Here is a 15,357-nt window from a genome sequence, read left to right on the forward strand (position 1 = left end):
TGACACCTAATCAACCACCGCCTGGTGCTCATCAGATGCCCCAGCTTGCAGTGTGCAGCCAGAGCCATCTGGAAAGGGGACAGGGTCCTGCTGGTTGAGAGCTAGGGTTGCCAGGTGTCCGGTTTTCAACCGGAACGCATGGTCGAAAAGGGACCCTGGTGGCTACAGTCAGCACCACTGACTAGGCTGCTAAAAGTCCAGTCGGCAGCGCAGTGGGGCAAAAGCAGGCTCCCATCCCTATGTGGCTCCCAGAAGCGGCAACATGTCCCTCTGGCCGAGGGGCAGCCACGGGGACTCCGTGTGCTGTCCCCGCCCTGAGTGCTGGCTCCTCAGCTCCCATTGGCCAGGAACCATGGCCAAGAGGAGCTGCGGGGGTTGTGCCTGTGGGTCCAGGAAGTGTGCAGAGCCCCCTGGCCCCTCCACCTAGGAGCTGAACATGCCGCCACTTCTGAGAGCTGCCTGAGGTAAGCACTAACTGGCCGGAGCCAGCATCCTACACCCTCTCCTGCACCCCAACCCCTTGCCCCAGCCCTGAGCCCCCTCCCACACCCAAACTCCCTCCCAGAGCCTACACCCAACATCCTCTTCCCACACCCCAACCTCCTGTCCCAGACCTGAGCCCACTCCTGCACCCAAACTCCCTCCCATAGCCCTCACACCCTCCCACATCCCAACCTCCTGTCCCTGCCCTGAGCCCCCTCCTGCGTTCCAAACTCTTCATTTCTGGCCCTACCCTGGAGCCTGCACCCCCTCCCACATCCCAACCCTCTGCCCCAGCCTGGTGAAAGTGAGTGAGGGTGGGGGAGAGCGAGCAATGGAGGGGGGATGGAGTGAGCAGGGGTGGGGCCTCAGAAAGGGGCAGGGCAGGGAGCAGGGAAAAGGTGTTCAGTTTTGTGTGATTAGAAAGTTGGCAATCCTACTGAGAGCCTGCATGCAGCAGGGGCTGCGCTGAGAGACTGGCAGGTGGAGGGGCCCAGCCCCACATGCTGCAGCTTCACTCCACCACCAGCCTTGCACACCCACCCACATCATCAGTCACTGGACCGCCTCACTCACTACTGGTGGGTGAGCAGCTGGCGAGCAGGGATCCTCATGGCGGGGAAGCAGAAAATATAGGACAATTTACCCACTTTTAAGAAATGTTGGGACACCTGCAGGAGGGCTTAAAAATTTGACTGTTCTGTTAAAAATGGGATATCTGGTCACCCTACCACTAACAGCTAAGAGAGATGAGGAACAATCGGCAAGTTTCATCCACCACCAATCAAAGCTGAAAAGTGACAAATACATTCTTTTAGCTATTGGTACTATTTCTACCACCAACCTTCTTCCAGAAGGCCCAACCCTGAATCCTTTTTTCTCCAAAATACTCACTGAAATCAGTGGCAGCTTGAACACTCAGGGACTGCCAGACTGAGCCTTGATGTTGCAGTTTCATGACTAGGTCATCAAAGTGGACTCTAAGTACATCAGTTTGTATGTAAAATGTGGGTATGGAATCATACTGAATGAATATATTTTAAAGTTTTATATATCATTCGCAATTATCTGAGCCATATAGTCACTTGGGCATTTGGAAAGGTATTTTATTTTTTATTACAATTAAAGAGACTAGAACGCCTTAACTGACAGAATTCTATTTTAATTTTCAGGAAAGCAGAAGTAACAGGACAGTTAGTAGACCCTTCCATACTCTCCATGGCACTCATGAGAACTACAGCAGGTGTCTGTGATGCATATTTTCATCTTTTTTAAAGAACAGAGAGAAAAATCTTGGATCACAGCAGTGGAGAAGGTACTCACCTCGACTGCCTCTCTTGTACATGTTTGGTTCTTTTGACTCTCCGATCCAGCTGAACTCTGTAGGCATAGAAACAGGCCTCAAGTCACCTGGAAACAATCAAAGAGGAACCATTTTAATTTTTGCAACTCATTAATAAAAGGGTGTTGTATGATAGAATAATTAATGCCTGTAAACTGGTTAAAAAATCACCCTCCAGTTTTATTAGCATCCATTTATTAAGGTTACAGCTCCCTGAAGCTTTTAAATATCATGGGTCAGATTCTGCTTTTTGTTATGATGATTTAAATGTAAACTCCACTGATTTCAGTGCAGTTATTCCTTATTGTAATTGAGATTAGAGTTTTGCTGTATAGCTATCTCCTGCAAGAGAGTTCCCAGCTCAGCAAGCAGATGATTTTGAATGAAGGAAAAAAAGCTTTCTGAAGTGGCTAACATGCTTTGATAAAATTAGAAAGGTCACTGATTCACCCACAATAATTCAGAGCTCTCAGTCTAAAAACAGTAACATCAATTTTGTAACACATATCTGACTCTGAAAGGTACATGCTGGCTGATGCGGGCATCTTTTACCTACATAGAAAGTGGACTAACTGCAAACGCCTTGAGGAAAACAAAGGACACCTTGTTAAAAACAAAGATTCAGAAATGGTGGTTTCCACTAGTCTGACCTTTACTGTAATATCTGCACTACAACCATGCTGAATGAACCAGTAGGCCTTATTCTATATTATGGAACCAGTAGTAGTTATGGTAGCAAGGCCATCAAATTAGGAATACTGACTACGGGGGGATAATCTTTTTTGACCTTGATTATCATCATTGAACACACAGAACCACCCTCTAGATCAGGGGTGGCCAATCTGTGGCTCCAGAGCCACATGCGGCTCTTCAGAAGTTAATATGCAGCTCCTTGTATAGGCACTGACTCCGGGACTGGAGCTACAGGTGCCAACTTTCCAATGTGCCACAGGGGGTGCTCACTGCTCAAACCCTGGCTCTGCCACAGGCCCTGCCCGCAATCCACCCCTTCCCACCCCCACCCCTGAGCCTGCTATGCCCTCGCTCCTCCCCCTTCCCCCAGAGCCTCCTGCATGCCACGAAACTGCCGATCAGGAGGTGCGGGAAGGGAGAGGGAGGTGCTGATCAGTGGGGCTGCTGGTGGGTGGGAGGCTCTGGGAGCTGGTGGGGGAGATGATGGGGAGCTGCTGATGTATTACTGTGGCTCTTTGGCAATGTACATTGGTAAATTCTGGCTCCTTCTCAGGCTCAGATTGACCACCCCTGCTCTAGATCATGAGTCAATTCCTCATGTGTTAGGATATAGATATTCAGGCCTGTCTGTAAAGGCCTATACTCTAAGAATTTAGGTGTATTCTTATCTCTTAGCTAGTTCTAGAAGTATAAAAGAAAGAATCAAAATCACTGTCTGCCGCTGTAAAGGCCCTTTCTCACTGACAGTCTGAGGCCCTGTTCTTAGGCTAAGATCTTTGGCTAAGCAGCAGAGGCAGCCATAAGCTGGGAAGCGACTGGTCACATCCTCACATTCCGAACTAGTCACACTGAAAGAAGGTGCTATTGGGCTGTTAGGAATACAATCCTGTCCTGATAATGCCTATCACCTCCAGAGAAAGGGAAGTGCCTAGAAGATGTAAAAGGAAACTTAGTTTGATAGCATCGTGTCTGGCAAGAACTCACTTATCAATAGACACAGCTGGGAAACCCTTATGTCTTTATAGATGTAGTTGTGAAATCCTCACTTCTGTATTGCTTTGTCATTATAGTTCCCACTTTGCTATTGTTTATTTGCATGGTCTCTGTCTGGTTCTGTGATTGTTTCTGTCTGCTGTATAATTAATTTTGCTGGGTGTAAACTAATTAAGGTAATGGGATATAATTGGTTAAATAATCATGTTACAATATGTTAGGATTGGTTAGTTAAATTTCAGTAAAATGATAGGTTAAGGTATAGCTAAGCAGAACTCAAGTTTTACTATATAGTCTGCAGTCAATCAGGAAGTAAGGGGGGAAATGGGAACAGGGAATGGGAGTGGCGAATTGGAATCAGGTTTTGCTAAGGGGGGGATGGGAACAGGGAATGGGCATGGGGAAATTGGAATCATGTTTTGCTAAGTGGGGGGAATGGGAACAGGGACACAGGTAAGGCTCTGTGGTGTCAGAGCTGGGAAGGTGGACACTAAGGAAGGAAACTGGAATTGTGCTTGCTGGAAGTTCACCCCAATAAATGTTGAATTGTTTGCACCTTTGGACTTCGGGTATTGTTGCTCTCTGTTCATGCGAGAAGGACCAGGGAAGTAAGTGGGTGAAGGAATAAGCCCCCTAACATCATGGAATGAAAAAAAGCATTCCAAAAGCCAAGCTGAGTCTAGTTCTGTGGTCTGCTTGTTTCAGAATCAAGTTATTTTCTGAAACATTAAACATTGCCCAACTATCTTGTTCCTAAAATAATCACATATCTGAAAACACTGTACATAAAAGTTTCTTTTCTTGTTTTCAGTAGCTCATTTCCTCAATTCTACTGTTCATTACTGAAAAAAAGCACTTATGGTGCATAGCTACTGTACTGATGGATGAATGGACTTTGTTATTTATGGATATGTGAAACATCTTCACTGAATGGTCTATATTAACTAAGCTGTCATTAATTTATAATATTACAACATAATAATTTATTTTTATAGGAAGATTTCTTTCATAATAATCCTGTCCTATAAATAATAAGATATTATTTACCTTGCTCCATTGTTCTAATGGCACTTTTCCTTAACCATCTTTTTAAAAATATAATTATAATAAAAGGCATTTTGAGTATTTCTTATTTGGATTTTCTCTGACTTGGATTTTTCCTGTTATATTTTCTTAAATACCTTTGGTTTCAGTTTTATGTGTAATGCCTTTCAACATTTGTAAAGACTGGATTGGGCACTGCACCTTAGAAGAACTGAACAAGATTAAGCAGATTGTCCATCAAAATTAATTAAAAGGATACAGGTAGGCCAAACTTGACAGCAAGTTTTAGATTTTGTAACAATAAACTTTTACAAAACTCAAGATCAATAAAAATCCTTCTGTGAAGTTAAAGGAAATCATTCAAACTGCAAACATTTTTAAAAAAACAAATAATCATTCTCTTCCAGGGTTTGCAACTCAAACATGGCAGCACTATGCTAAGTGTATAAGATCCTGAAAGTAAAATGGACTAGAAACTGATTCATAATAACTATGAACGCAGTGTCAAATTTGTGTGATAATGCTTTATAGTTATTATTTCTTACCTAGTACCATATGTGAGAGGTAATCCTCCAGTGCAGGGGCGGTGAGTTATATGGGCCCATGGTGCCCGGGCTCCAGAAAATTCAGGGCCCGGGGGGTTTGGTTTCACCAATGTTCAGGGCCGGGTCTTTCCCCCAGCCCCGCCTTCCACCCCTGCGTGCTTCCCCCAACCGTCCCTGCCTGCCCTGGGCAGCAGGCGGCTGCCCCTGCAGCTCTGCACTGTGCTCCCTCGCCAGCTGCTGCTGCTGCCAGCTACAACTTAGGGAGCAGCACTGGGGGCAGGCTGAGATGGCTGCTGTACCTGCAGAGGGAGGAGGTGCATGGCAGCCCTCACCCACCTCAGCAGGCAACTCTGAGTCAACTCTGGGGGGCGACTTATCCTGGCTGGACCTCCTGAGCAGCAGCCTGGGGGGGCTTGGGTGAGTGTCATGCTGGGGGGGCCAGGGAGGGCCCACCCCCTCGGCTCGCTGCTGCCGGCGGGGAGAGGGCTGAGGGAAGTCCTCCTGTCTGAACCCCTGCCCCAGGCCTGGGGCAGCCTGCCTGCTGCACCCTAAACTCTTCATCCCCGGCCCAGTCCCACACCCCACATCCGAACCCTCTACCCCAGTCCAGAGCCTGCAGCCAGCACCCAACCCCCCTCCCACACCCAAACTCTCTCCCAGAGCTTGCACCTCAAACCCCCTCCTGCACCCAAACTCCCTCCCAGAGCCCACCCCCCACATACAACCCCAGTGCCCCAGCCCAGAGCCTGTACCTAGCACCCAAACTCCATCCCAGAGCCCACACCCAAACTTCCTCCCAGAGCCTGAACCCCGAACTCCCTCCTTTACCCAAACTCCTTTCCAGAGTCTTAGGAAGGTGTGTGTGTGTGTGTGTGTGTGGTGGTGGATGGAGTTGGACCCGTTCTGGGCACCACCAAAAATTATACAAATCTGCCACCCCTGCTCCAGTGGTAGATCTAACTTTCATAAACAGACTCACAGGTACCTCTCTTTTTCGAGGGTTAAACAAAAGTTTTATTTGTCTGTCCGTGAGATGGAAAAGGATGTGCACAAAACACTGCAGGTTTAGCCTCAGCACATGGAGCTTAGCATTCAGGTTCAGGCCACCAGAAGCTTCCAGGGTATAAATTACCCACACTCAAACTCAGGAACTGTTTTTTCTGGCCCATCTCCTGTTCTGACTGGTCCCAGATTCTGCCTTCTTAACAACTTAGTCCAATAAAAGATATCTCTCCCACCTTGTCTCGCTAATATCCTGAGATCAACATGGCTACCACAACCCTGCAAGAGTAAATCAGGGAAATTATTCCCTGAGTTTTCTACCTAATTGTTGTTAAGGCAACCCAACTGATTCCCAGGTGTCAGCATTCTCTGCTGCTCTGTTCAACTGAGAGGAAGAAAGCATGAAAGGAACTAGAATAGAAAAATGCTGCAGCGTAAACAAATATAATAGGGTTGGGGGAAGACAAAACGAGAAAATCTTTTCATACTCTATTTGTATCACATTCAGTCCCTTAATCATTCCACAACACAAGAGTCTTATAAACTACAGAAACCTCCTGTAATGGATCCAACCCCACAAAGCACCAGATAACTCTCTCACAATGTGCACGTACTTTACAATACTGATAAAGACAGATTGTAATTTCTTAGGTGCAGGCAAGCTAAATTAAAATGAGGATCCCTATATAGTCTCCCAATAACAGAATTTCTTTCCTTTTTGTTTCTCTTCTTTCCTCTCCACACTTATGTTATTTTATCATTTCTCATTGTATTATCTTTGCCACACGAGACTGTAAATATCATAGGGCAGGACCTTATTCTCTTTAATGTCTGCATAGCAGCCATAGCAAAATATATTCAAATAATAGTGAGTGTTGATTTGGCAGAACATAAAACTGCAGATCTGCTAATTTCTACTTGTGTATAAACTTTGTGCAATATGGTCTCTCAGTTTTCACTAAATATAAGTTCTTTAGACTTGGAGAGAATGCCAAAGAGGAAAGGACTCTGACCTTCCAATTTGTTGCTGAGCAAGCCCATGCTGAGATTTGGAGAGCATTAGTGCGAACCAGCACAGAGCAATCAGCATAAAAGACAGGAACTTGTGATGGGAGACAAACACAGCTCAAACAAAACAAATTGCTGATTTTGCATACTAATTCTCATAATACAAAGCTCCAAACAAAAGCAAAAACTGTCAAGGTGTACAAAAAAAGTCATGCTGAAATGTTCTCTGAATACCAGGAGTCAATACTGGATTGATAGCAATCCTAGCTATGACTTTAAAAAGGCTTCACTTATGTATGTCATCTGTATCAGCCAACATTAGTATTAGCCATTCACAAAGGTGTTACGGCACTGCTCTGCAGTTAAAAATAAAATCAGACATTTCCTGATTTAGACAGGACACCAGGCTGCTGTATGAAGGAGCTGATTGTTCCTTAGACAGCTTTTAAAATGGAACCAGACAATACTTAGTTTAATTTTTTCTCCTCTTCCTTCCAAATATGTGCCTACTCCCTTTTTAGGGGCTTTAGGAGTCTCATACATTTTGGATTTTAACAGTTTGGCCAGGAGGAGGTGGTTGGATATAGATCTGTTCTGGTAAACAAGTCATAACTAGGGTTCAGAGTCAAGAGTACAGAAATATTATGAAATTTGGAGTCAAAATGGAAGAAATTTCACCATATTAGCTGTTATCAAATTTGTATCAGGACTCTTGTCTGAAATTATAAGGGGTTCAGATCTAATTATTTTGGCTTACCCCTTATTTATAAAAGAACTGTAAAACTATATTGTTACTTCAAGGATATACAAGGTGAGTTTAAATAAAATGAAATTTAAATTTAAACTAGAGATGGAAAGAGTGATCGTTTTTGTCTGATTACAGTTGTTTTGTACAACTCAATATATAGAAAGATTTTTAAAATATTGTAACTTTTATACTAGAATTCTCATGTCAGGTAAAATGCTTTGGGCAAAAATCTGTACTTAAAGATGATTAAAATTGTGAGACATACTTTTCCCCATAAAAAGGACATTTACCTATTGAAAAAATCCTCCAATAATGAGCTAGAATAGGATATAAACGGACAGTGTAAAAGGGCATGCTCTGCTATAGCTTATTCTCAAATCATGACAAATACAAGAAAAAACAATTACATGCTCATGCTTCTGAGTCATATACTTATAGGTTTTTGTTTATGGGGCAAAAAGCATAGCAATTTACTATAAAACCTCCACATTTTTACCTAGGTTAAATCTCCTATTTGGTATGGGTGGCATACCAGTTTACAACATAAAAATGGCCCTATGCAGAAGATCTGCAAAAGAGGCCTGGATTGTCCTCTCCTATGGGGAAAACCTCTCTTGAAAATGCAAGGTTGAATTCTGAGTTTCTTTCCAGTTTATACTTTGAGGGGCAGTTGTTTCTAACCTTTTGTTGGATGAAACAGCTGTGGCTAGGAAGCCATGAAAATCCTTAAACTTCATAGCGAAGCCAAACTTCTATCCGGAAGATTCTGGTGTGGAGCAGTACTGCCATAGTCTCTCTGATTCGAATACATTTGGTTTATTCTGAATTCCAAGAGACTTATAAAAAGGACATAAATTGCCATTCAGGACCATGGGCCTGCTCTGGCCCTTTTGTGTCAGTTGGCAGCACAAAGGGGCCCGAAAACTAGCTAGCACAAAGTAAATAAATCAGTCTGTCTGAAGGAGTTTGAATGAATGCAAAAATACATATTGCTGGAATAGGGTTTGGAAAAAGGTGTATGTTACACCAGTTAAGGCTGCCTAGATTCCATTCTGAATTCGGTTCAGATTGTCTAGGGATATTAGGAACAATACAATACTCAAGTATAATATATATCCTAATAGAGAAATTAAAAGTGAAAGGAAAATTGCATCTAGAAAAGCCATCTAGCATGTGGAGAAAAGCAGCATTTTGACAGTCAGGCTGCTTTACACAACCTTCCAGAGTCATAAGCTGAGTCAGCAACTAAGCATTCAGCAACTGCAGAATAATTACATTAAAGGAGTTAGACTAAGATCAATGCACAAGAAAACAGCTCTCAAACTTGGCCCCTACAGCTGTTAAGCATGCTTTTTATGCATATTGTATGGGGCTGCAGCCCTGTAACTCAAGACAGATGACAATTAAGGAGCACTAGGCACAACCAGAGGCAAGTTTAAATGTAAATGTAATACGGATTGTCTGTCCCCTTCAAGGGCAGTAGAAACTAGGTGTCAGTCAACCCATGTTCCATGGCATGACCCTTTAAGGTTCCAGGAGTTTTGGTGTACTTGGGAGCCTAGTGAATGGCAGAGGCAAATACTGGGAAAGAGGGCATTAGTATATGGGGAAAATTCATGCTATGGCTTCTTTAAAGTCCCAGGAACTCTTGTAGAACAGGGTGGGAGCAAAGCTGGCACAAATCCTGGGAAGGAGGGTTGCATATAGGCTGAATCCTCCCTCATAAAAGGAGAGACGCTAGCAGGAGAAGAACTGCTTCCTGCTAAGCTTTCCCAATGCAAGGATGGAAGGACTGAACTGAAAAAATAGCCAGCTGAGAGATGCTGGTTTAAGACTGCAGCTGGCCTGAATTAGCACAGCCCCAGAAGGAAGGTTAAGGGAATCCTGATCCTAGGGGAAGAAACTTGTGTGGCTTATAGCACACAGGCTCCAGAAGGAGAGTTGTGGAACTCTTGAATAAAACTCTATCTGAATTATTACACAGGTCCAGAAGGAAGCTGTGGGACTCTAGAATTTAGGCCTGTGTGAATTAGCACACAGGCTCTAATCAGAAGGGGCAACAAACTTTGTACATGGAGTCATATACCAGATATGGACTGGTTACAGAGCTTCCAACCCAGAGGGAAACACATCTGGTTTCTTAAGATCCTTTAATGAACTGCCAGGTATAGCTGTTGTATGCTCAAACAAAGTATGCATTGTTGCTTGAAGCCGTGTTGGTCCCAGAATATTAGAGACCCAAGGTGGATGAGGTAATATCTTTTATTGGACCAACTTCTGTTTATGAGACAGAAAAGCTTTTGAGCTACACAGAGCTCTTCCTCAGGTCCAGGAAAGGTATTCAGGGAGTCACAGCTAAACTATCTGTTCAACCTTGTATTTAGCTGTGACACACTTTGTGCAGCTCAAAAACTTATCTTGATCACCAACAGAATCTGTTGGTCCAATAAAAGTTCAGTATGGACCAGTCAGTTTAGTGTCTCTCAATTGTACTGAGTTGCTAATTACACCATCTGAATACCTAACAATTTGGTCATTTGTCTGTCCATTAGTTACAACAACAGGCTGTGGCTGGTTTGGAATCCTTGAGTCATCTTCTTGTTCTGCATCCGCCATCTGTAGAGTTTGTTCTGCTGATTGTTCTTTCTGAGGAACAAACTACAGATGTGACAGTTTCTGTTGAACTCTCCCCTGTTGGTCTCAATTACATATGATCTGGGTGATCAATTATTTTTCTTTACAACACCTGGCATTCTCCATCCTTTTTCTCCATCCAGTTGGATGTCACTATATTCTAGACCGTCAGTTTTCTGAGTGATGTCTGTTGTACAAGTGTTTATAAGCTCTTTTTGCCTTTTTATCTGATTTGGCTACTCTGTTCACATCTGGCTACTTTAGAGATAGACTATTTTCCAAAGACGAAGCAGTAGTTCTGAGTTGTCTTCCCATCTGGAGTTGGGCTAGGCTATATCTAGTAACTGTTATCAGTGATGATCTGTAACTCAAAATAGCAAAGAATGGATCTTCTTGCTGTAGGACTTCCTTGGCTGTCTGTACAGCTCTCTCAACCTCTTCTGTGGGCTGCTAATAATACAACCAAAATCATATTTAGTTTGGAATGACAAATTCCACTCCAGTGAATTGTGGTCTGTTGTCCTTCACTAGTTGTTCTGTAATGGTAGAAATGGCAAAAGTGCACTTCACTTTCTCAATAACACTGTGAGACATATGTCTTTCAGATACGTTATTTCTATACTTGGAAAAATAGTTCACTCCAACCTGGTAATAATGTCCTTTGATTTCACATAAATCTGCAGCTAGTCTTTTCCAAGGTCTGTCTGGTAGGGGTTTTGTTATTAAAGGATCTTTACATTGTGTTGGTCAGATATATCTTCATGTGAACATGGCAGAACTTTTATTCTTTACGTCCTTGCTGATGCCCAGCCACCATACTGACCGGTTAGCCTGTTAATGACATTTAGTTAGTTTCACTTTCTTAGTCTCCTTTAGATACTTGGGCCAGTTGGCCCTAAAGTAATTTAGAACTTCTTGAAGTTGTGTATCTGTCATGGTTGCTTGTTGTAACTGATGCAGTCTCTTTTCTGACACTGGTCGGTATGTGTCCACAGAATCTATGTATACCTTTCCATCATCTTCGAGTGGATTTTGGGAAATTCCTTTAGCCAAAGGAAGTGCTAAACTGACAACATTTATCACAACCTTTGGGATATTTTGCTTCTGAAGATTACCTTTGGGGTTTACCAGTGCACCTGAAATTTTCCAAAGAAAGATGGTAGAACCGTTAATAAACTCAAATGGAGTTTCAGAGTAACAGCCGTGTTAGTCTGTATTTGCAAAAAGAAAAGGAGTACTTGTGGCACCTTAGAGACTAACCAATTTATTTGAGCATAAGCATAAGCTCAAATAAATTGGTTAGTCTCTAAGGTGCCACAAGTACTCCTTTTCAAATGGAGTTGTAGTTTTCATGGACAATATTTTGATAAATGGATCATCAACCAAAGAATATAACAAAACCTCTAACATTTAATCAGTCAGTCTGGACTGGAGCTACATAAGGATAAGTATGTTTTCTGTCTATACCAAATTGAGTTTTTGGGACAGACAATAAAAATACATGGAATCAGTCCTACATCTGAGAAAGTAAAAGCAATTCAGGAGTTGAAAACACCAATAAATATACTAGAACCGAGACATGTACTGGGCGGGTAAATTACCTTGGTCAATACCCACAAGATCTTTCTATAGTGACAAACCCACGGAATGAACTATTAAAGTCCAACACAGTGCGGCTATGGGGTCACATCAAGAAATTGACTTCAAGAAGGAAATAATCTCAACAGCTCCAATTCTCAAGTACTGTGATGTGAACAAACCCACAATGGTCAGGGTGGATGTAAGCATCTATAGTCTAGGTGGCATATTGCTGCAACAAGGTTTTGAGTGGAAGCCAATTATATTTTTGTCTTGCATGCTCACAGAAACAGAAAAACTACATGCACAGATTGAAAATGGGTGCCTGGCAAGCATATGGACATGTCAGAACTTTTACAAATATCTGTGAAGACTGGATTCTTTTACACTGATAACAGACCATAAACCACTTATAGCCCTCACCAACAGAAAAGACCTAGATCAAGCACTGCTGAGATGCCAATCTCTATTGATAAGGCTAATGGATTTAACTTACATTCCTGGGAAAAATCTATTCGTAGCAGACACTCTTTTACAGACCCCAGCATCACAGCTTATAGATTCTATGCATCTGTTGTATGCTCAGATACAATAACTCCAAGAAAAACACTACAACCTCTTTCCTCACAAACTCACCCCAGGGACCTTTTACATGTTTCCCAAGATAGACAAACAATGGAACCACGGCAGACCCATCACATCAGGCCACTCTTACTGAAGAAATATCAGGAGGCATAGAAACTGTCCTCAAACCACTTACTACACAAAAGGGCAGTTTCCACCAAGACACTACCAACTTCTCCCAGAAACTTTGCAACATTAACACCCCCCCAATCCCCCCCATACACTATCTTTGCCACCATGGATGTCACCTCCCTACACAACAACATCCCTCACTATGACAGGAACGATGCCTGCCTCAAATACTCACAAGATAATGAACAATGCTCAGAAATCTACCCCAAACACATTGCCAAACTCATCCATTTCATCCTTACCCTCAACAACTTTACATTTAACAACAAACACTTTGTCCAAACCATGGAAACAGCCTTGGGTATTAGGATGGCTCCCCATTATGCCAACTTCTTCGAAGGCCATTTCAAGGAAGAATTTCTGGAAAAACTTACCACAAACCAATGATATATCTGAGGTACATCAATGATATTTTCATCCTCTGGACAGACAACCTAAGCTCCCTCATAGATTTCCACCACAATTTTAACAATCGCTACCCATCCATCAAACTCTCTCTGAACATTCCCTCACCAGTGTCAACTTCCCTGACACCACAATCAGCTTCAACAATGGAACCCTATAAATGACTATATACAAAAAAAACCCACAAATCACCACACAACCTCCATAGATCCAGCAGCCATGTCATGAAAGAAATATTTCCTGAACTCCCTCTTCTGGCCTTCAAACAACACTTCAGCCTCACCAAGCACATCATCAGAAGCAAGCTTCACACAGACCAGAACACACCAACTCAAAGCAGCACCAGATCCTGCCATCATAACAGATACAAAACCTGCAGACATATCTCCACTGCTGTGATGATCAACACCACCCCAACATACCTTTCAAGATCCATGGGTCCTACACATGCCTATTACAACATGTGGTGTACCGCATTAGTGCATCAAATGCCTCAGCTACAGCTATGTGGGTGAAACCAGAAAATCACTACGTTCTCGAATGAACTCACACATAAAATGATAAAAGACACAAAAACACCGTATCATGGGTGAACACTTTTCACAAGATGATCACTCTCCATATCTCACCTCTCAGTCTTTGTCCTCAAAGGAAACCTGCAGAGCACCTTCAAAAGACAAGTCTGGAAACTTAAATTCATAACTCAGCAGGTAGTGATCAATGACTCCATGTCTAGTTGGCAGCCGGCATCAAGTGGAGTGCCCCAAGGGTCGGTCCTGGGGCCGGTTTTGTTCAATATCTTCATAAATGATTTGGAGGATGGTGTGGATTGCACTCTCAGCAAGTTTGCAGATGACACTAACCTGGGAGGAGAGGTAGATACGCTGGAGGGTAGGGATAGGATACCGAGGGACCTAGACAACTTGGAGGATTGGGCCAAAAGAAATCTGATGAGGTTCAACAAGGACAAGTGCAGAGTCCTGCACTTAGGACGGAAGAATCCAATGCACCGCTACAGACTAGGGACCGAATGGCTCGGCAGCAGTTCTGCAGAAAAGGACCTGTAGTGGACGAAAAACTGGATATGAGTCAACAGTGTGCTCTTGTTCCCAAGAAGGCCAATGGCATTTTGGGATCTATAAGTAGGGGCATTGCCAGCAGATCGAGGGATGTAATCGTTCCCCTCTATTCGACACTGGTGAGGCCTCATCTGGAGTACTGTGTCCAGTTTTGGGCCCCACACTACAAGAAGGATGTGGAAAAATTGGAAAGAGTCCAGCGGAGAGCAACAAAAATGATTAGGGGACTGGAACACATGAGTTATGAGGAGAGGCTGAGGGAACTGGGGATGTTTAGTCTACGGAAGAGAAGAATGAGGGGGGATTTGATAGCTGCTTTCAACTACCTGAAAGGGGGTTCCAAAGAATCATAGAATCATAGAATATCAGGGTTGGAAGGGACCTCAGGAGGTCATCTAGTCCAACCCCCTGCTCAAAGCAGGACCAAACCCCAATTAAATCATCCCAGCCAGGGCTTTCTCAAGCCTGACCTTAAAAACTTCTAAGGAAGGAGATTCTACCACCTCCCTAGTTAACGCATTCCAGTGTTTTACCACCCTCCTAGTGAAGAAGTTTTTCCTAATATCCAACCTAAACCTCCCCCACTGCAACTTGAGACCATTATTCCTTGTCCTGTCCTCTTCTACCACTGAGAATAGTCTAGAACCATCCTCTCTGGAACCACCTCTCAGGTAGTTGAAAGCAGCTATCAAATCCCCCCTCATTCTTCTCTTCTGCAGACTAAACAATCCCAGTTCCCTCAGCCTCTCCTCATAAGTCATGTGTTCCAGACCCCTAATCATTTTTGTTGCCCTTCGCTGGACTCTCTCCAATTTATCCACATCCTTCTTGTAGTGTGGGGCCCAAAACTGGACACAGTACTCCAGATGAGGCCTCACCAATGTCGAATAGAGGGGGACGATCACGTCCCTCGATCTGCTCGCTATGCCCCTACTTATACATCCCAAAATGGCATTGGCCTTCTTGGCAACAACGGCACACTGCTGACTCATATCCAGCTTCTCGTCCACTGTCACCCCTAGGTCCTTTTCCGCAGAACTGCTGCCTAGC

The 15,357-nt window shown here is 43.5% G+C and overlaps 1 protein-coding gene across 1 annotated transcript in view; it reads right to left on the minus strand.

The window, feature by feature from the left end:
- The window catches only part of LOC144270092 (connector enhancer of kinase suppressor of ras 2-like), a 470,860-nt gene that overhangs the window by 143,456 nt on the left and 312,047 nt on the right, over positions 1–15,357 (minus strand). Inside the window, exon 13 of the mRNA XM_077826316.1 lies at positions 1,806–1,890. Within this exon, the coding sequence (XP_077682442.1) occupies positions 1,806–1,890 (85 nt within the window). The remainder of the gene's footprint in view (positions 1–1,805; positions 1,891–15,357) is intronic.

This window comes from Eretmochelys imbricata, chromosome 9 (genome assembly GCF_965152235.1).
Source record: "Eretmochelys imbricata isolate rEreImb1 chromosome 9, rEreImb1.hap1, whole genome shotgun sequence".
Classification (NCBI taxonomy): Eukaryota; Metazoa; Chordata; order Testudines; family Cheloniidae; genus Eretmochelys; species Eretmochelys imbricata.